This window comes from Sceloporus occidentalis, unplaced genomic scaffold, assembly GCF_023333645.1.
Source record: "Sceloporus occidentalis isolate IW3139 unplaced genomic scaffold, rSceOcc1.0.p SCAF_336, whole genome shotgun sequence".
In the NCBI taxonomy this organism is placed as follows: Eukaryota; Metazoa; Chordata; class Lepidosauria; order Squamata; family Phrynosomatidae; genus Sceloporus; species Sceloporus occidentalis.
Window position 1 is genome coordinate 69,159 of NW_028317316.1, and position 23,451 is coordinate 92,609.

The 23,451-nt window shown below is 38.9% G+C and overlaps 1 protein-coding gene across 1 annotated transcript in view; it reads right to left on the reverse strand.

Annotated features, from left to right (window-relative positions):
- Positions 1 to 23,451, reverse strand: part of LOC149274312 (putative ATP-dependent RNA helicase DHX40) — a 30,856-nt gene that overhangs the window by 2,089 nt on the left and 5,316 nt on the right. The window contains exons 5-14 of the mRNA XM_089505644.1: positions 22,814 to 22,880; positions 22,475 to 22,606; positions 21,796 to 21,895; positions 21,069 to 21,155; positions 20,802 to 20,984; positions 19,817 to 19,897; positions 16,289 to 16,446; positions 6,259 to 6,373; positions 1,258 to 1,366; positions 229 to 323 (exon numbers count right to left, since the gene is read on the reverse strand). Coding sequence (XP_089361770.1) covers positions 229 to 323; positions 1,258 to 1,366; positions 6,259 to 6,373; positions 16,289 to 16,446; positions 19,817 to 19,897; positions 20,802 to 20,984; positions 21,069 to 21,155; positions 21,796 to 21,895; positions 22,475 to 22,606; positions 22,814 to 22,880 — 1,127 coding nt within the window. The remainder of the gene's footprint in view (positions 1 to 228; positions 324 to 1,257; positions 1,367 to 6,258; positions 6,374 to 16,288; positions 16,447 to 19,816; positions 19,898 to 20,801; positions 20,985 to 21,068; positions 21,156 to 21,795; positions 21,896 to 22,474; positions 22,607 to 22,813; positions 22,881 to 23,451) is intronic.

Consider the following 23,451-nt stretch of genomic DNA (forward strand, 5'->3'; position numbering starts at 1 on the left):
TCGAATTGATACGTTGTTTGAGCAGGGGCTCCTCAGATAAACATATGTGGACCAACATCTATGTAGAAAAAAAGGTGGTTATTTGCACCTGTCCTGCATTAACTCCATAACCATGGCCACCATTTGTTATTTATTGGGGAGATACTGGCAATATTTGTATTTAGGGGTACCTGAAATCGTAATCTGTCTATGTACAGAACGAAACACAGTTAACAAAATTAGTTTTACCTTCTTGCTACATTGGAGAAATAACCAGCACAAAGGCACCTAGTGAGCAATTCATTTCTGGGACCATCAAACCTTTCTATTGGAAAGTCTTTTGTCTACACAAAATAGACAGAAATACAAATATGTGAAGGAGTACAATACAAGAAAACAATTCATGCTGTTCAGTTCAATTATTTCTTTCTTTGTAATTCTGCTAAAACTTTTGTTTCTTAGGACCGTTTGACAGATTACATGCAACTGCAGAGCTATATTTACTCCATATGACATGCTCATTTCACTGCACACAGAATAGGCAAGGAAGGTACACAAAAAATAAAGGGTTAAATTATACAACACTATACAAATACAAATTTACATCACAAACAACACATTTTCACAAGTATGCCAGCCTTTTGTTTTTCTCAGGCACCCACTTTTGTGACAGCCTTTTGTTTTTATCAGGCATGGGAGTTGGGTGCTCGAGGAAAGGAAAAGGCTGGCATCAGACATTTTCTAAAAAATAAAAAGGTGGGTGTAGGGTATGCTTAATTATTAGTGTTTTATTGCATAAAATATTTAACGTATATTATTATAGATCAGTTTTTTCATGGTCTGCCATCCAGCTGATCTAACTTTACATCAACTGGCAACTTATTGGTACACTTGTTTTTTAAACTCTGATTATATAATTTTCATACTCTTTCTATAATTTTACAAAATGTTATAATAATTTTTTTAAGAATTTTGTATGAGGTTCCAGATCTGTCTCTGACAACAGACGAGGGATGAATGGAGCATTGCGTTCATTGAGAACGTGAGACATCTATTTAAAAACAAAAAGAAAGTTTGCTTGCTTAATGATGGTTCCCTGCACCTGGAACCATTGTTCACAGTGATTTAATTATTTTATTTATTCTTATTTTGCATTAATTTTTTTAACTATAACAAAGAAATGCTCCATTCATAATAGAAGACTCATGTAATTGCACATGACTTTCGGTGCAGGGAGGGTTAATGGAACTATCAAATGGATAAGCAGTAAAAACATACCTCTTTCAGCTTGCATGTTATCTGTCTAAGCTGCTTTTCCACACTAAATGCGGATTTTAAAGCTCTCCAATGCACTGCATTTTTGTGACACCAAGAAGCAGGATTTGGGCTACCAAAATAAAATAAAATGAAATACATAACTACATATGCAAAGCTTTGCACGGTTCATGAGATGTAGAACCTTAGGTTTACTTCATTAGGAATGTTTTAATTCATTGATCTAACAATATTGAGTAAAGGGTAGTATAGAGATTAAATAACTAAATTTATATAGAGAAAAATAGGGACATGGAAATTTTTTTATAGAAACAAAAGAAAGTTTAGAATAAACCATTTGGCCCATATGGTTAAAGAAATCGGTTCCACAAGAACAACATTTTTTTTAGCCTGATGGCACCATTACTGTGCAAATAGCTCAATTACAACTTCAATATTATCTGAAAATATAAAATTGATATTCAGAGTTTTGACACTACCTACAAATACCTACTTTGAAAATATATACATATTAATTAAACACCACTATTCTTCTAAAAGGAAATCTTTGCAAATATCTCACTCGGTCTCATTAATGATTTCCCTAAACAGTTAGTTACAGTTGGAACATTGACAGAGCTGTCTACCAGAGATGCTCAATATATAAATACAGATCCAAAAAAAAAATGTTACAAAAAATGCTAATTTTCATTTGCCTGTATGTGGGAGCTACCATCTTTCCACAGAAACTCTACAGGAAAAACCTAAAATTTCTACAACTTACATTACACCATTTTATGACTGCTCATGACATCATACACAATGTTTCCGGAAAAGCAGGACGGGATTACATCACTTGGTAGTTATAGGACTTTGTCCAAATTGGTCCAGGTCAGACCAGCTCTTTGTTAACAATTTTGGACTGGCACAGGGAGGCAGGAACAGAGCGGGGTCACATAACCCAAGGTTACCTGACCCTACGGTTAAACATGAGGTTGCTCTAGCAGCAAAAACAATTTGCAGCTGAGCTGGGGGGGGGGGGAAAGCTTATGTGTTTGTGAGCCTACATGCATGTATGTATGTGTGTGAGCATGGATGTGTATGTGTAAGTGCATGTTAGTATGTGTGTTGAGGTGAGTGCAAACGTCTGTGCAACTGTGAGAGTGTGTGTAACAAATATATTATTGAATAAGAGGAGAGAGAAAGAGGGAGAGATAATAAAAAAAGGCTGGCTAATGAAAGGGGAGAGATAATGAGAAGGGGAGGAGATAGGGAGAATAGGGATAGATAAAGTGAAATAGGAGAGGTACAGAGAAATGGATCAGATAAATAAAGAGATATAATGAAAAAGGAAGATCAAAGAAAAGGGGTAAGAGATAAAAGAGAGGTAGCGGGAAAAGGGATACCAAAACCACACGGTTTCTTCAGAAGTGCTGCCGCACGGCTGAGCGTTACTTCAGAAAATCCAAATCCAGCAAAGACTTTACTCACTATAAATTCATGCTCCACACCTACAACTCTGCCCTCTCTCTCGCCTCTCTCTTTCTTCCAACCCACGACGCCTTTTTTCTATTTTCAACTCCCTTCTCTGTCCCTCCACACCCACACCACAAACCTCTCTCACTGCCCAAGATCTTGCTACCCACTTCAAAGAGAAGATCGAGACTATTAGAAAAGACCTCTCTTCCTTACAACTCCCTCCTACACCACTCACCACCACTCTCTCCACTCCTACTATACTAACTGCCTTTTCCCTTACAACCGAAGAAGAGATAGCCACTCTTTTTTTCTTCCTCTCACCCAACAACCTGTCCCCTCGACCCCATCCCTTCACACCTCACAAAGTCTCTATGTCCATCCCTTGGTCCATCACTTACCCACCTATTTAATCTTTCTCTATCATCTGGAACTGTACCATCTGCCTTCAAGCATGCACTAATCACACCAATTCTAAAGAATCCTTCCTCAGATCCCGTCTGTTTGACTAACTACCGCCCTATCTCTCTGCTTCCTTTTACCTCTAAGCTGCTTGAACGGATTGTGTACAATCGCCTTACTAACTTCCTCTCCTCTAATTCCCTCCTTGACCCTCTACAGTCTGGTTTCAAACCCCTTCACTCTACTGAAACAGCTCTAACAAAAGTCTCCAATGACTTGCTCTCTGCCAAAGCAAAAGGTCACTACTCTATTCTAATACTACTGGATCTCTCTGCTACTTTCGATACGGTTGATCACCACCTTCTTCTAGACTCCCTTGCTTCTATAGGCATTCGAGATACAGCTCTCTCCTGGATCTCCTCATATCTGTCCAACCATTCCTTCTCTGTCAACTTCTCTGGCAAGACATCATCACCCCTTCCACTTTCGGTTGGTGTCCCCCAAGGTTCAGTCCTTGGCCCTCTGCTGTTCTCTCTTTATACTTCCTCTCTTGGCAAACTAATCAACTCATTTGGCCTCCAGTATCACCTATATGCAGATGATACCCAAATCTACCTGTCTTCTCCTGATCTCTCTCCATCTCTCATGTCCCGTATTACCAATTGCTTGTCTGCTATTTCTTCATGGATGTCACAACACTACCTGAAACTTAATCTTTCTAAAACTGAACTCATTATCTTCCCTCCCTCCATCTCCACTCCACTACCTGAATTCTCTATCACCATTAACAACATGACTCTCTCTCCTACTAACCAGGGCCGATGCCTTGGGGTCATCCTTGACTCAAACCTCTCCTTCATCCCTCACATTCAGTCCCTAGCCAGATCCTGCCGCTTGCACCTAAAAAACATCTCTCGTATCCGCCCATTCCTCACCCAAGAATCCACAAAAACCCTGGTTCATTCGCTTATCATTTCCCGTCTTGACTACTGCAACACTCTTCTGGTTGGCACTCCACTGTCTCGACTCTCCTCTACAGTCTATCTTAAATGCCGCTGCTAGGCTCATCTTCCTTGCACGTCGCTCCTCTTCTGCTTCCCCCCTCTGTGAAGCCCTCCACTGGCTCCCAATTGCCTTTAGAATTAAATTTAAGATCCTGGTACTGACATATAAGGCCATCCATAATACTGCTCCTCCGTACATTTCTGACCTCATTAGCAAATGCTCTCCTACTCGATCCTCGTTCCTCCCATGGGCTAAGGCTCTCCTCCTCACTCATCACCTCTTCCTTTTCCCGTCTACAAGATTTCACTCGAGCTGCCCCATATCTCTGGAATCTACTCCCAAGGTACCTTCAGCATTCACCCTCCCTCCCGACATTCAAGAAACATCTAAAAACCCACTTCTTCAGAGAAGCATACTATCTTAGCTGCTAGAACTTCCTTGTCATCGATACAACCACCACAATACCTCTCACCCTTTCTCTATGCCTTATGTTTGTCACCCCATTTCCCTCTAGATTGTAAGCTTGCGAGCAGGGCTCTCTCCACCAAATGTATCGGTTTGTCTTAGTCTGTCGATTCTTGTCTTGTCATATCCCTTGAATTTATGTATTGTATTAAGCGCTGCGTAAACTGTTGGCGCTATATAAATAAAGGATAATAATAATAATAAAGGGAGAGAGAAAGTGGAGGAAGGATAAAGAGAGAGTAGGGGAAACACAGAAAAGGGGGAAATATGAAAAAAGAGAAAGGGGAGGAGCAATAAAGAGACAGGAGAAGAAAGGATAAAAGATGGAGAGAAAGGTAGGAAAATAAAGAGAACAAAAAGAGATAAAAAGAAAAGGAAGAGATAAAAAGAAAAGGAATAGATAAAGAGAAAGGGAGGAGAGATAATTAAAAAGTGTACCAAAGAGAAGGGGAGAGATAAAACAAAAGAAGAAAGAAAACAAAAATGGAAGAGATAAATAGAAGGGGGAGATAAAGAAAACTGGAAGAGATAATGAGAAAGGGGATGGTCAAAGAGAAGGGGAGAGATAAAGAGGGTAACAAGAAAGGGGAGATATAATGAGAGAGAGAGGAGACATCATGACATAGGGTGGAAATTATGACAAAAGCGAGAGAAAGTGTGTGTTTGTGTTTTGAAAGTGTTTGTATGTTAGAGCAAGCAAATGTGTGCATACAAGGAAAAATGTAAGCCAGGATGTTTATGTGTAAGGACAAGTGTGAATGTCCATGTATGTATGTGCTTATGGGCACGTTTTTGTAAGAGTAGACTATATGTGTGTATTTTGACAGTCTATCCATTACTGTTTTTTGCCTTAAGGGTATAGAATGAATAAAAGGAGGCGTATGAGCCAGACTAAGAGGAGACTGTGGGTGCAATCTGGGTGCTGAGGCAAATCCTGTGGGTGCAATCTGGGTGCTGAGGCAAATCCTGTGGGTGCAATCTAGTGTCCTTATGTACATATTATAGAGTTAAAATTGGATGTATAAAGCAGATAGACTTGGAAGCTAGAATAGTAATAAAAATAATAATACACTTTACCAATTGTATTAATTTGTAAATGTTTAGCTAATATGTGTGCGTGTTGTATATGCGCAGTGTGCTCAGCGACACTCCACTGCTATTAAATCTGCCATGGGCTCTAGCCCTGGTTCTTTTGGAGATCTAGCAATGCCCCTGGCTCTTAGTCATAAGAAGAGCTGTGAGATTATAATAAGTGCAGGACGGGCAAGTGCAGCACGTGACAACAATGGATGCAGAGCAAAGGAAGTCAGTCTCACAGCAGGTCTACCATGGAGGTCACTGGAAATTCAGGAAAATCAGCATACAGTTAGACAAAGATAACCAGAGGCAAATGTGATGCCGGAGTTTGGAAATAAAAATAATTTAAAGACAGAACATGATGGATGGTTTTCAGTGCAGGATTCAATAATAGATTTATATCCAGTGTAATAGATTCCAGCTAATGTTCACAATTATAGCTCAATCAACAGAAAATTATATTTGCATTCAACATGTGTATGGCTGTTGCCATCTAAATAATTAATTAATTCAGTGTAATGTAGTGCCAAACTTCTTAGATGAAACCATATATGTGATAAAGAAATAGTGTCTAAGGGAGAAAGGATACTAAATGAATACCTGGATTTGCACTGTTCAAAAATGTAGAGCAGGGTAGCAAAATCATTGCCACCACCAGATATTTCAGACAGTTCTTCATGTCTCTGTTCATCTTCCTTTTGTTTTTGCGGTGCTCCTGGAAATCATACAAAAAAAAGAAAAGAATAGTACAAACAATTGCTTTTTCATTGCTTCCAATGGGATTGCTTGCTACTAGGGATCAGAACCTTTCACCTTATATCGCTAGCACATTGTAACTATGTCAAGAATCCTAATTAATGTCCTCTTGTAACACTCTTATGGTCTGCTGTAGTGATAAATGGCATTTTAGGTAACTAGTTGTCATTAAATTATATTTACATTGTTTTATAAATTTCAAGAAACTGAGACACTTAACAAGCATTTGCAATTACGTAACACAACTCTAAAATAATACCATTGTAAAAGCAAGGAGGTTACAATATGAAATCACACACACTATGTGAAAAAAAACAAATTCCAAGCAAAAAGTATATATATATGTATTCAAACATCTAACCCAAATATTGAAATAGCTGGAACTGGTATAAATCTGAAATAAATTACTGGCCATACTCATACTATCAGCTTTATATATGAAGAATACCAAGAGGATTAGTGCTCAAAAAATAAGACAGGAACAATTATAAGCATAATACCGGTATATAATGGAATATTACTACCAGCCGTAGTCAGTTTGTGGTAGTACATTTTTTGCATTCTTTTCCATACACATTTTAATTCAGGTATGAATTTGCAGCTCTTGGTATATGTCACTGTCAAACAACATCCCAATATGTGTTCAGCAACATCTCCTGAGTGATACCACGCATGCATTGTTTTGTTTGGGGACTAAAAGACCATGTTTGGGAAGTGTAAATTTTTCAAATTGGAATTTTGACATGTTGAAAATTCTGCCCCATGTCCTATTTAGGAGCTCTTTGAAGCCGGTCCGTTCAATTTACCCCATCAAATCATATTTTTGATAACTAGACACCCCAGGGTATTTCCAAGGCTAATATTTTAACTAGTTCCATGCAGATATTTTACCAACAGCCTTCATCAAAGTTTGCAGTAGTATTTATTTGTGTGTTTTATTTTCCACAAACATTATAAGTTAGGTATTTAGAGTCTACCGCTCTTGGTATATGTCACTGTCAAACAATACCCCAATATGCGTTGAGCAACATCTCCTGAGTACAGTGATGAATGCGTTTGTCGAGTTCTTGTGAGGTCAAAGGCTACCTTTGCGAGGTGTACTTTTTTTTCTGACATCTGGTCCTATTTCCCATGTCCTACATCATTGAACCCAACCAATTCGATTAACGCCATCAAATTATACACGTTTCAAATCTAGACACCCCATAGGCATTCAAAATCTCTCTTTTTTAAGTTATTTTTATTTTTTAAGTTTTTTTTTTTTAAGTGATTAGTAAGTTAGGCTCCATTTACTTGTCTGAAGAGACCCTCTTGAGAACTTTTTTTTTTAAAGGGCGCTGTCATCTTGTGAGAGGCAAAATCTCTCAGTGGTGATTGCGACCACTCTATATTACATTAGGGTGACCACATCGGCCGTGTTTTCCATGACATTCTCTGCAGTATGTGGGATGTATAGAATCATAGGAGGGAGCTAGATAGTCAGTTATACACCCCCATGCTGCAGGACAGCACTTTATCTAGGCTGGTCAGCAATATGGAAAAATTATACTTGTCCTGGAAAACATGGCTGATGCGTCCTGTGTGGGGGGGTTCGGTGTCGCTGAATGCCTCACTATCCAGTATAGATATGCGCGGTCACATGCTGCAAAATACCATGCATAAAGCTAGTGGCCACACTACCTCATTTAGTGGCCAGTGGCTTTAAAGTTCCAAGAATGCTTCTCAACTCACTCCAGCCATTGGCCACTTAATATTTATTGCACTTTAGTATGTTAAGCAAATAAACCTTTGCACACCTGTCATTTGATATTTGCAGGTTTGGTACCACATACTGGCAATTCTTCTTCTTTGAAACTTTCACAAACTCAAAAATATGTCAGGAATATTTTAATATACAGGTGCATATTTATGATGAGGCTTTTTTCACGTTTTATAAATGCCTGATAAGATTCCTATGTTGTTTTTTTTTTTATTATTTAGCTATTAATAAATTAGCCACAGTTAGTTTATGCAACAGTCCAGTAACTTGTTGCTTGTAGACAGACCACTTCCAAAAATGCTTAAATGCAAGTGATAAATTTGCCAGGACAGTCCTGACATGACCTAGCTGTTGATGCAAATGTCATGTTTATTGGTAGTGTCAGCAGCTTACCATTCACAGTGTTTGAATCAGGCAATTTGCATGTACAAAAAAAGGTGAATTAAGGAATGTTCTATGGGCCGAAAATGCTGTGACACAACCCCACAACCTATTTAATGATGGTAGAGTGTGACTTGACAGTACTGCTAAATAGCTTTGCAGGGGACACTAAAACTTTGGTATGAATGAAAATGTAAAAATGTAATTACTTTTTTTGTAAACAGAGTAAAATATCTGTATTCACATTTTAAAATATATATATATATATATATATATATATATATATATATAGATATAGATATATTTGCTGTTTGAAAGCAAAAAGTTCATCTGTAGTTCAGTAAATACCAGTTTCCCTAAGTAGTCAATGTTATATAGAAAAATGTGAGTTTAAAGATCAGCATTATTTTCAACTATTGCTAGACACTTTAATAAATATGTGTAACTAGTTTAACCACAAAAAAAGCTAGTTAACCCAATGAGTTAATCATACATTAATGTGATTAACCGGAAAAACAGCATACAGACAAAGGTTATCTTCTTTTCCCAATATCATACAACTCTAAAGACTTAGTATAATAATCCTGTGCTCAGAGCTGCTAACACATCACAGTGTCAAGTGATCATTAATCATGTGGCTTAGTTTACTGATCATTTCTTTGAATTTTGATTGTTTGACCCCTGTTTAGAAGGTAAATTTGTGAACTACCATGGAATCACATCTTTGAGACATACGCAATTCCAGACTTAACCCTGTATGAGAAGGGTATGTTTATCCTAAAGTCCAAAGCTGCTTAGTATGGGCTGTTTCGTAAGGATAAGTAGGGGTATTATGACAACATATTTACATACAGTACATAGCCCATAAAATGGGAAGAGGAAACAAACTGTTTTGTCTAGGGTAATTTGTATAGGTGAAGAATATTACCTTAAGGAATATGTATTTATTTTTTAAAATACTAAGACTATTCCACCACTATCATTTTACATTTTCCTGCAGTTTAGTAATATTTTTTGCACGTATATAAATTTCCCAAATAAGTATGTTTTATTTAACCCCTTAAGGACCAGGCTATTTTTGTACCCTTCACGACCAAGACTGTTTTAACACTTTTGCAGTGCTTATGTTTAGCTGTAATTTTCTCCTCTCCTATTTAGCGTACCCACACAAGTTATATATAGGGTTTTTTTCTGGACAAGAATAGCTTTCTTCAGATAGTATTTTGTGATCATATCATTTAATTTCTTATAAAAAAAAAAAAAAGAACATCTTTAGAGATTATTACATTTATCTTAAAAAAACTAATACAAAATACCTGCTAAAGTTATTCTACTCTGAATCTAGAAATATCCAATGTTTTTATGTTTTTTGTTTTTGCTTTTTCTGCAAGTTATTGGGCAATAAGTACAAGTAGCTTTTTGCTATTTCAAAACCATTTTTTTTCTAAATCTGGTCATTCTGCCCCGTGTGCTATTTGGGACATCTTTCAAGCTGGCCAATGCAAATTACCCCATCAAACCATATATTTTGGAAAGTAGACACCCCAAGGTATTTCAAATGCTGGTATTTTAACCCTTTCCATGCACTAATTCTACTACAACCCTTTGTCAAACTGTGGTATAAATTTATTTTGTGTTTTTTTATCACATGAATTGTACTTCAGGTATGAAGTTACAGCTCCTAGTACATGCCACTGTCACACAGCACCCCAATATGTGTTCAGCAACATCTTCTGAGTACAGTGATACCCCCCATGCATTGGATTGTTGGGTTGTTTTTGAGGTAAAATGCCACTTTTGGGAAACGCCATCTTGTGAGTGACAAAATCCGAAGAGCCGTCACAGTGCGTGCTGGGGTGGGTGTTCGGTGTAGCTGAATGCCTCACTATCGAGGCGTTTCAGCGACTCCTACACGCTTTTAAAATGGGCGTTGATGTCCCGGGGAGGGACCAGAAATGGCCCCTGATGGTAATCCCTGTGTTGCTGAATGCCTCAACATTGAGGCATTATAGCAACAACGTTTAAGAGGAAAAAAAGCAATTGTAAATCACTTTCTAAGCTTGTTTAATGCCATGACGTGCTGGTCGTTAACTGACCGTTTTTGCTTGTCGTGCGTGGCGCTATTTTTCACTAACAATGCCATGATGAGTATAATCATGTACATAAACCAGTGTCACTTTTAGTAAGAACACGAATAGCACTGCTTGAAGACTATTTAGTAGACTTGGGCTCCCGGTTGAATCCAGAGAGCTCCCTGCCAGTGACCAATAGAGTCGCTCTTATGGACCTTTAACTCCTATGGATTCCCGTTCCTGGTAACCCCTGCAATGCTACAAAGACTTAAGATAGGCTAGAGGCAGTGACTTCTATGGATGAAGGGACCAGGGAGATTAGCTAGGAGATATTTACAAAGATGAACAGGAAGATTCTTCGTCTTTGTGTATGTTTACCAGCCGCCATATGAGTTTATTCGGTAGTCGGTTTGAACAGCGAAAACACAACATTTGTATTCGTTTTCATGTTCTCCCAAAAACAATTGCACAAGTCTACTATTTAGTATTCAAAGCCATTTGAAATGTTCCTACTGTAAGTGGTTGAAAAAATCTCTCTAAAAATCAGCTTTGCTCTCTATTACACTCAAGGACATTGGTTGCAATAGTGGTATGGCCACTTTCAAACACTGAACCAATATCACATTTTATACATAACACCCTATGTCTCTTAACTATAAAAGTACCCTGCACTAAGTAATTATACAAGTATGATTCGTCTAATAAATCAAATATACAAAACAGCATGAATAATAAAGCTAAAATAAGCCTTATTTGCAGACACTGGTAGATCTTATTACTGCCATTCAATAATTTATTGATAATTTATTGATATTTCTCTCCTTGAAGCTTTTTAAGTTCATCAGATAGGCTGTAGCACAATATGCAGTTTGATACTTGAGGTTGAACTGGGATCGTATTACCAGGCCTGAATTAGGTTTCATTAATATGGTGTTCTTACTTACAAATAACCTCGATTTTAGCCAAAAAAACTTATAACAACGGCATATGCATTTATAAGTTACCCCAGCATTTTGTAGTGAAAATAGTTTGTTCATCTGGAAATTATTTGCAGGAAATGTGTGTTAGCTACAGCCATGGGCGTAGGAACCCCTAAAAATCTGGGTTGGATAGCATTTTTACTGGTAGGGTATACCTGACCATTTCACCAACAGGGACTTTTATGACATTGCATTATAAATACATAGACATTAATATGTAGTTGGTCCCCCTTTGCAGCTATAACGGCTTCCACTCTTCTGGGAACGATTTCCACAAGATTTTGAAGAGTTTCTGTGGGGAATTTTTGCAACCATGCCTTTATGGACCTTGTTTTGTACACTGGGGCACAGTCATGATGGAATAGAAAAGGACCGTCCCCAAAACTGTTCCCACAAAGGTAGAAGCATAGTGTTGTCCAAAATGTCTTGGTATATCACCTTCAGCTCATAAAACGTTCTACTAGATCAGGGGCGTCCAAGTTTTTTCTGCAGTGGGCCACTTCATCAGAATTGTATACGTGCGCGGGCCGCACTCATTTTTCACTGTGAGAAAATATGGCCTTTAATAAAATATGCAGATTAAAATAAAGTAAATGACACAAAACCTTTACTTTTCCTCTCACTGAGTTCTGGGCCTAGAAAGTTTTGTGACTACAAATGCAGGATTCTAGATAAGTAAAAATAAAATAGTTCTATTTATTTTAGCAATGCACTAAAATGAAAATACTGGACCAAAACCGAAAATTCAGGGTTCACTTAGCCGAAACTGAAAATGACCCCCCACACACTTTTAATAAAAGTAAGTTACACACCAAAATTGTACAAAAAATTATATATTATGATTGTTAACAGCAATCTCAGGCATACCCAGATTCCAGCATGTACTGGTTGGCTGGGCATTGTATTTTTTGTCCAATTTTAGTGTGTAACCATGCTTTTCTTAAAAGTAACACAATTGGACAAAAAAAAATCAACAATATGACTTGGCATGATAGGAGTCTGATTGCTAACAGCAAACACACTCTTTTTATACCCAGGCAACCAGTAAATGCTTGAACCTAGGCATGATGGGACTGTGATTGCTGTTAGCAGATTGCTGTTAGCAATCACACTCCTATCATCCCAAGTCAGCCAGTACATGCTGGAACAGAGTGGCTGTAAGTGCAGACCCCATACTGCTGGCAGCATCAATACACAAGGGGGACAGCTAGCCAGGTTTCAGCATGTACTGGCTGACTTGGCATGATAGGAGTGTGATTGCTAACAGCAAACACACTCTTTTTATACCCAGCCAACCAGTAAATGCTGGAACCTAGGCATGATGGGACTGTGATTGCTGTTAGCAAATTGCTGTTAGCTGTTTGCAATCACACTCCTATCATCCCAAGTCAGCCAGTACATGCTGGAACAGGGTGGCTGTAAGTGCGGACCCCATACTGCTGGCAGCATCAATACACAAGGGGGGCAGCTAGCCAGGTTTCAGCATGTACTGGCTGACTTGGCATGATAGGAGTGTGATTGCTAACAGCAAACACACTCTTTTTATACCCAGCCAACCAGTAATTGCTGGAACCTAGGCATGATGGGACTGTGATTGCTGTTAGCAGATTGCTGTTAGCAATCACACTCCTATCATCCCAAATCAGCCAGTACATGCTGGAACAGGGTGGCTGTAAGTGCTGACCCCATACTGCTGGCAGCATCAATACACAAGGGAGCAGCTAGCCAGGTTTCAGCATATACTGGCTGACTTGGCATGATAGGAGTGGGAGTGTTAACAGCAATCACAGTCCCATCATGCCTAGGTTCCAGCACTTACACATCCATGCTATCACACACACATAAATTCATTCATTCACAGATTCATTCCCTCAATCAGGCATACTCATTCACACAACCCACCCCACCCCCTTACCTGCTCTACAGCTCTTGATGCCGCTCACAGACTTCAGCAGGGGGCGCGGCCTCCCTCGTTCTCCCCACAGAGGAGGCAAGACTGGAGCAGAGAATAGACCCTCCCACAAGTAAGCAGCAGGGCTCTTGTGATCCTGGCTGCCGATCTCACGCGGGCCGCACCTCGAGGTCCCGCGGGCCGCATTTGGCCCGCGGGCCACATGTTGGACGCCCCTGTACTAGATGAATGAGAGAAAATTCCCACAGAAACAGAAAAATCTTACAACCACAGATGGACCGCACTGGACACGGCCACAGAGACTACTATGATGTATTGAAGGAACCATCTAAGACTCCTAACACGTCATGCACACAGGAACATATCCACACACTTAAACACTTGAATAACATACATACACATGCACACACTAACAAAAACACACACACACGCAATAATACACCCCAAAACAATCCCACCCTAATATACCTAGACACATGCCCACTATAACACACCTGGAAACATACTAACATACCCATAAAAACAGATGTGCACAATAACATACCCACAAACATACGCTATCACACCCAGACACACATTCAAACACATCCTTCACTTACTCTGCCTACCCCTAGATTTAACACGTGGCGCTTTCTATTAGTGATGCCCTAGACTAAGTAGCACCCCGCAATATTCTCGTGTCCAAATGCTACATACAGTGACACACACATTTTAACCAGAAATAGGCCTGGATTTAACCATAGGTGCCCCTGAGTTCAACATGTGTTACAGGGAATCATTCTCTTTCCTTTAAGTACGACATGCCTGGTCATACACACACATATGCACTGCTCTTACGCTTGCCTGCCCACAAAAACACATATATACGCTGCAATTGCCTGCACATACACACTTGCCAGTACTCACACATATGCACTACCCTTATACACGCCTGCCCAAACATACATAAACTACTCACACACACATGCCTCCCCATAAATATACACTGCCCTTGCACATACTTACACAGACGTATACACTATAAGACAAATACACTCCTTATATACACACATATACACTGCCCATACAGACGTACACATATACACTGCCCATACAGACGTACACATATACACTGCCCATACAGACGTACACATATACACAGCCCATACAGACGTACACATATACACTGCCTATACAGACGTACACATATACACTGCTCATACACACGTATGCACATACACTGCCCTTATATGCGCGTACCCATACACGCACATATACACACCTGCCCTATACACACATACATATGCCTGCCCAAGTGCCCATACACATTCATAAACATTGCGCATATACATGCTTCACCATTTGTATATGCACACACACATATCTACCATCAGACCCCCCCTCGTTTTGCACATCAGACACCCCCCTCGTTTTGCACATCAGACCCCCCCTTCCTTTTGCACATCAGACCCCCCCTTCCTTTTGCACATCAGACCCCCCCTCATTTTGCACATCAGACCCCCCCTCGTTTTGCACATCAGACCCCCCCTCGTTTTGCACATCAGACCCCCCCCTCGTTTTCCACTTCAACCCCCCCCCCTCGTTCTTCACATCTCTTACCTTTCTCTTCTTCCTTTCTGCTTTCTCTTCATCCTCTCCTTCTGGTTTGCCGCTCACTCTCAGTGCAGTGCGGCTGCGCACAGCTGTTTATGCTGAGCGCCGGGGCTGGGATATAAACGTCATATCCCATCGCCCGGCGCTCAGTGACAGAGAGCACACTGATCTCCCCAACCAGTCCTGCACGCTGCAGCTGCTGATCGGGCAGCCAGGGCCGGCCCGATAATGGAGCCAAGTGGGGCAACCGCTCCAGGCGGCACTTTTTAAAAAAAAAAAGCGAAAGAGAGAAAGGGGCGCCGAGTGGTTTTCGCTTACCACGCTGTAAGTACCCGCTCGGCGCCCCTCTCTCTCTCCTCTGCGGCGAGTCTCCCTGTTCGGTCTCGGTGCCGGCTTGTAATGCTGAGTGCCGGAAGATTTCCGGCGCTCAGCATTACAAGCCGGCACCGAGACCGAACAGGGAGACTCGCCGCAGGACTGCTGAAAGGTAAGTACAGGGGGGGGGCGGCAGGGACGGAGGGAGAGGAAGGGTAGATAAAGGGGGGGGCGGCATTTTAAAATTCGCCCCAGGCGGCATTTTGCTTTGGGCCGGCCCTGCGGGCAGCTGTGCACCACACAGCCCTGGTGGGGATTTCTCTATTATCGGCCCCCCACATGATTTCCTGGAGGGGATCCATCCCCCCCGGTTCCTACGCCCGTGGCTACAGCCAGTTTATCAATTCATCCCCCATGTATAAACCTTTATACATGACATCAATGTTCTATTTTATTTGTTGAGAATATTATGTATTAAAGGATGAGTAAAGCCAGCTTTCCATTTTCTAGTACCTGTCGTATCTTTTAAACTAACCTTTCAGACTGCCATCATTCCAGACAGCTTAGTTTCAGGCACTATGTGCTATGACAACTTAACTTTAGCTTAGGTAACGTTGATCCAAGTCAGAAGGAATTCCTTATCTCCTAGGGACAATATTGAGGTCTCTCTGGGGTTTTTTCAGGTCACAAAAAGAAACACTCAATGTTCAAATAAAACAAACAGTAGGTATAATCCTATAAGATAGATAGATAGATAGATAGATGGATAGATAGAAAAGTTTATGGCTGAATGCTTTCAATAAACCCCCAAAAATGATATACTTTTGAAAAACCTTTTTGTAAAACACTGAAAATATGTTACCTGATTGTATGAATACATGCTCCACAGATAACATGGCTGCCAATGGAAGCAGAAGATCCTCACATCGCAGAGATGCTGCTTTTATCACTGCACAGGCTAGATTTGGCGCAAGTGGGAATTCAATCATAAAACGACCCAACTGTGTCACACTGCCACTTCTTAAAATAAAATAGAAATTCAGTTACATAGGGGTTAAGTCACTACAAAAAAAACAAACTGTATATAAACGCACACTAATGAAACATAAATATAGATGAAAAACTCACACTAAGTGCCCTTTAACAACAAGCTTATGGTGACACCATGGACAATTAGGTAGACTACACAAACTAATTTATCAATAAAATGTAAAATAAATTTACAGTTACACTTTGTAGATTTCATGTTTTGTATAAATGCAAAATAAAGGCACAATTTATTTTGTTTCCATGGCCATATTATAGACTAATTTTATGTAAAAAAAATGCTATATACATTTATTCTTCTTTGATGGCCATCACTTATATATTTAAACGAAAAAATATAAAAAGAGACTGTAGTCATGGATAAGCTGGGCGTGTGGAAGTCACAGGTGCCTGTAGTGCATTTACTGAAATATCTGCTACTAAATGATAATGGTCATTTATGGAATTAATGGGAATTACCACAGGTGGGCTCAATAATCCTCTTTCGATTTAGCCCAACACTGTTTTCTTAAAAGTCTAAATAGGGTATATTGAAAGCCGCCTCAAAATAATTCTCATAACCTTGTGTTCCCTCCATATTTTTCCATATAGGAGGATGTGGTTAACCTCAGTTTGCTGGGAAAGGGAGCAAAACAGGCAGTAATTAGGCAAAACCAGATCACAAGTAACATTACATCCTCTGATTAGAGATGAAAGGTATTGCACTGAAGCCAAGCAGCTGGTTAACTAAACTGTAAGCATCAAGGTATGATTATTCTGCAAATGACTCGTTAGACCCAATGGCGAGGTGACTGATGGCGAGCATACTGCACATGCACACTGGTAAGCAGGAGATGTGTTTGGCAAAATACATCTCCTGCAAGTCGATGGGATGGAGAAACATTGCAAATGTATAGAAGGGACTCTGATGAATCCCTTGAGGCAACTGCATGGAAATTACAAATTAGAATAGGAGTGTGAAAAAAAGAAGTAGTACGTAATGTATATTATTATACATCAAACTTAGCACAAAACTGCAATTTCTATTATGCTAACCACATAAACCTCAAAAGATCCTGTCATTTTATTGGTATTATTATTTTCTTTGGAGGTATAATCATATAAATATAAATTTTTAAAAAGCTATCCTAACGAAATAAAAAGTAAAACAGCATTCAAACAGACAGAATAGATGGGCCAATGGGCCAAAATTCCTGGTTTTGTGACCACAGCAAAAATTATGAATGAGGCAAAATTGGCATAATTAAAAAAAAATGTTTCCAGAAAATGTTTAGGCATTTAAAGGGCAGTCTAGTGTCTAGATAGCAATGAAAAATGCACATTAAAGTACTTTGTAACTGTAACTGTTAAATATGCTGGGGAGGGCAAATGTATATGGGAAGGGAATTTTGGTTAATCCTCTAAAGCATTTGCAAAGGAAAGAAAACATTAATTTAAAGGAGGCACTCAATAAAGTGCATATGATGTCTGGAATGTCCCTTAAAATATACAATGAATTCTGTAGACACAAAAGGTGTTAAATTCAGAAGGGTAGGTGGAACAACACCTTGAGCTAAACATACATTTAGACCTATTTAATAGAACCACTATTTAATTTGCAGACAGGAAAAACATGGCTTTTAAACGTATTTAGGAAACAGTAAAACATAAGGAGCAAATATTTATACATAACTGGCACAAACATTCACTATTTAGGTCAGGAAATTATTTGCATGTCAATAACAGAATAGAGAGAGCGGCAGATCGTTCCTACTGGACCTGTTGGAAAGCTAGTTTTATGACAGTATTAATGTTAAACATGCGTAGCAGCAAAGATAGCATTTTTAAGGATGAGTTTTATTTCTAAATAGGAGCAATCACACCCAAGATGCAAGCAGGTGGCACTTGTGTTATTGTTTGTGTTAAATGAGTAATGTTTCATTTAGAAAACCAATTAATTTTACTTCCCTGTGGCTGCTGGTTTCCAGACAGGGTCAGGGCTCGACAAGCCTCCCCATGGCGACTAGAAACCACTTCCTGGCACCCAGGGTTTGTGTACGTTGTTGGACAGCGTGTGCATGTGCAGCACTAGCATGCATGGTGTTGTGTATGTTGCATACACAATCATGCTAATGCCATAGTGTAGAATGTTAGCATGCGTGTGTGTGTGTGTGTGTGTGTTAATGGAAGGTGTTAGTGTTTTTGAACATAAGATATTAAGCTTATGTTTTTCTTACTGTATGGTGTTAGTGTGTATAAGTGTAGGAATAATGGTTAAACATACAAGCTTCAATCTTTAGGGTGTAAAATGAAAGGGGTTAACTGCAGTACCGTACAAAGTGGTGCAGTACCGTACAAAGTGGTGCAGTACCGTACAAAGTGGTGCAGTACCGTACAAAGTGGTGCAGTACCGTACAAAGTGGTGCAGTACCGTACAAAGTGGTGCAGTACCGTACAAAGTGGTGCAGTACCGTACAAAGTGGTGCAGTACCGTACAAAGTGGTGCAGCACCGTACAAAGTGGTGCAGCACTGAAGAAAAGGTATATTTTATGTTGTATTGCTCCAATAAACATCCTTTAACTGCATACCAGGAAGTAATATATGAAAACAAAAACATGATTGGGGGAAGAAAAAAAGTTGGCTCCTAAATTTTTTGGCTGGTTCCTTTTGCTTTTGTACAAATTTTGCATTGAGATCAAAAAAGCATTGCAGTGCTATTACACTTTATTGGTTTGTTTCAGGACTACATACTAAACAATACACATTGACAATACCCTATACACAGTCACCCTACCCTTTACACATGCATGCCAAAACAATACACAATGACACTATGCATGCTACACAATGCTATACACATGTATACTATAAACATAAAAAGTCACACTAATCTATGCACATACATACTAAACAACACACAGTGACCATACACTATGCACATTTATACTACCCTGTAAACATAAAACCAAAACTCAATTAATTTAATTTGTATTCATTCATTCACTTTGTTTTAGCTGGCTTGAAGTGCCTTCATTTTGCTGCGGGTATGTCAATCACTTGAAAGATGTCCCTGGTTATTTTCTGGGATTGTTGCAAACCGTTAGCAGCTGTTACATTTATTTAAGTCAAAACGCTTAACAGGGGTAGCCACTTGGAAGCTTGCTCAGATTTTTTTGGGAGCTGAGGCAAAAACAAATTGCTGTTTGATTTTTTTATGCGTTTCAAATATTGAAAAAAATGATACTTTTAGTAACTTTTAATAACTACAACATAGGATCAGCTGTAAAGTGTTTCAATTTCAACCTAATTTTCATATTATATAAAATACAGTGGTTTTGGACTCAAAATGGTGTTATTTATTACCTGTCAATTGCACTACACTGATAGAGCTTCTTGAGTGCTTCTAATATGAATCTCTCTTCAGGCTGGTCCAGGTATGGGAACCTAGTTATAACAAAAGTTAGTCAATACAGAATATTCACATTAATCAACAAAAAGAGGGATAAACTCCCACTTTTTCAGGTGAAGGGACAAATTCCACAGGGGGATTATAGGAGTTGTAGTTCACTGTACAGCCACTACACTCAACTCTAAAACTAAAAGTAACTTAGGAAATCCACTTAATTTTCTGTAGCTGTCCAACTGCCAGTCAGATGAGGCAGGAAACATTTATTTCAGCTCCAAAATGGTAAAGATGATCTAGCTAAGATCTAGAATAAAAGTAGTTGCTGTAAATGACTGCATGGGGCAGTGCCAGTTACCCTGAGAAAGCAGCTTGTAACTTAGTACAAGCTGCATTCTCAAAAAGCATTATAAAAATACAATACAATAAAAAAGTTATTTTGAAAGTACAATGCTAATTTTAGAGGAGCAGAACCAGAGTCTACCTTGCATTGCAATACAAAAAAGGTCAAAAGATGCTTATATCTAATATATGTCAGTTTATTCTTATGGTATATCTAACCATTGTACATAATAAACTTTAATACAATATTAAGGTAACATACGTGGGAATGTTTAATATGTGTTGTGCACTCTAGGCTTAAGTAGTAGCATTTGGACCCCTCACATATATGAACATGTTTGTAACTACAAGATGCAACTGTTTTTTTTTCATTTATATTGCAATACAGATATTGAAAAGGTTGGTGAAAAAAAAATCCTAAGCACAATATAAAAATGTTTTATACTCCAAAGAATATTTTTTTAGGTAGTGCTAAAGTGTTCTTTTTAACATACATTACGTACATATCAAGCATAGTTACACATGACCCTCCGGATATAAACAAGGTCCACCAACCATGGCAACTCTGTACTGCAGATGTAGTTAATGGGCAAGCTGAATTACCGGATAACATCATGTATCCCGAGGCACTTCAGGGTCAGAATCACAGATGTCAGACTGGTTCTCCTAATCTCAGGGATCATATGATCAGGCATACATTTGTCCCAGAACTCCTGGCTATAAATCCGGTGACACTTGCCTGGAGCGGTTCTACCAGCCCTCCCAGCCCTTTGCACAGCTTCACTCCTACAGCAAAGATGAAAAAAATATAGAAGCTAGGAGAAAAATTGAAGTTTGCATGCTATCTAATCAATATGTCCAAAGACTCACTTTGATATGGGGACAACTTCTAAAACATCTAGTCCAGCCCTCGGGTTGTGATTAAATTGCTTTACAAATCCACTGTCTACCACATATCTGAAACAAGAAATGCTGACAGTTAAAATAAAGCTGTTTTTATTTTGTCATTTCAATCATTTTCTTGGCTTTAATTGGTTGCTTCTGTTTCACAGCAGTGTCTGTTTGCATGCTATTATGGACTCATGCTTGCTAAATCTGTAACTCTGGCTGTAAATGTCATTTTTTGGTCCTAACACCTCATTCTCACTGAATTAGTTAAGCTGATGTACCAGTTCCTGTTAAAGAGACACTCCAGCCATCATATGATTCATTACAATCCTTCTATGCATTTTCCCTCTGTCCCCACCCCCAGCTGCTTGGCTTGCTGGAAAGACATTTAGCTAAACACATCTTCTGTGTGCCTCCACTGATTTAAATGGGATATAAATGCTCCTGCTGCAAAAATAATTATGTAAATAAGCCATATAGTTAATTTTCTTTCCTTGTATAAAATATAATTCATTTTTTTCTGATATCCTATGAGAGTTACAGGTGTCAGATCTCCTCATGAGGTACTGGCACCACAATTAAGTATTATAAAAAGTTCCTTATTTCTGCAGGTTAATAAACCTAGGCCCAAAAATAACTCTTGGAAGTACTATTGTTTTTTAATCAGACATTTAACGTGCACATTCAGATATGCCAAATAAAAATAAACCTTATTCCTTCAATCGTCAAAGATGTTGCAGCAATATTTGTGGATACAACACACTTTCTGATGCCATCTGGAGGAGGAAAAAATATCCTCTTTTGTTCATCTGAAACAACATAGTGCGTAAAAATACATGTTTTGGTTAAGCAGCTCCACTGATTTAATTGAGCCGAAAATATTTGCAATGTAGTGCCCTCATCTACCTATAACTACATGAAAAATTGCAACAGTTATCTGCTTTATTTTGGGGTTTTATTAAGGATTAGGGTTAGGACATTGAGTAAACATTTTAAGGCCATCAGGACGAATCAGCTACCCTACACTTATAGTAGGCTTTGTCACTACTTTGCCCTTTCATGTTTCTTTGTCTGCCCATGCCTGCTTCACCATCTGGATCTGCCTACTGCACCTGTATTATGTAGTCCTGGTCTCCCAGTGCCACTAAATGCATGCCACTGTCACTAGCGACTGGTATGTGGCCACATAAAGTTGAAGCTTAATCTCAGGTGGTACAAATTTGTCTTATGCCAGGCCCTTGGAGCCGATTTCTGCAACAGCAGACCCCTGGAGGTCCTGACACCAATATGTAAATCTGATAATGGTTAGATTGGCATCATGTGGAAACGTTAGTCTAACACACTAACACCAACTGAGCTACAGGAAAACAACAAGTCGTTTTTATTACCTGTTGGCATGGACCCGTACAAAGGCAAAATAAGCAGACCCTCCACGGAACTGTCAAACAAGTCATAGCGATAGTCTATGGATTCAGCTTTTTGAAAGAGCAAATCACAGGCTCTCTCTATCTCTGACTGACCTGTAGTAAATCAGAAACAACTTTACAATTGTACTGAAATGTTTTAAAACAAACAAGAACTAATGTAAGCGGGAAGAAATTGGTTTGTTCAAGAAAACCATTTTGTGACCTAAAGCTTTTTTTTGCACGTTAAAATAATCTTGAGTTATGTTTGTCACTTCAGATCACATGTACATTAAGGAATGTAAAAAAATAGCACATGGTTACCTGTAAGGAAAACAAGAATGTCCCCAGAAGGCTCATTTAAATGTGTCTGCAGTACAAGTTTCACTGTCTAAAATTAAGATGGGGGAAAAAAAATTAACATAAACCGAGGGAAGTACTTGGGATATTACGAAACAGCCAATCAAGCAAAAAATAAATATATATATTTTAGTGTTTAATGAAATTATGCAGTAAAATTAAACAAGTAATCCTTAAAGTGGTCCTGTCACCTGGAAAAATTCTTTCTATTGGTTATGCAGTTTTTTACAATTTAAAACATTCATGGGGGCTATACATACTGTTATAGTGGGGACAATTAGGTCTTTAAGACCCTAGACAAAAAACATTAGGAGGGTCATCAAAATATAATAGATTACACTAGATGGTCAACTCTGATTAATCCCTCAAGTAAATGAATAGGGATACCAGAGGATAATACCTACATTACCATATGGAACTACATGAGCGATGGGCATTATACATGAAATATTTGTAAACATTTTATTTGAGGCAAAATCTGGTCAAGTATTTTTCCTCTCCAGACAGTACTTGACAGAGATGACACATTTTTTTTACTTTACTAAATGCATATTTAGTTTCGCAGGGGCTTCCTTTGTTACCTCTTTGGGAAACATATAGCT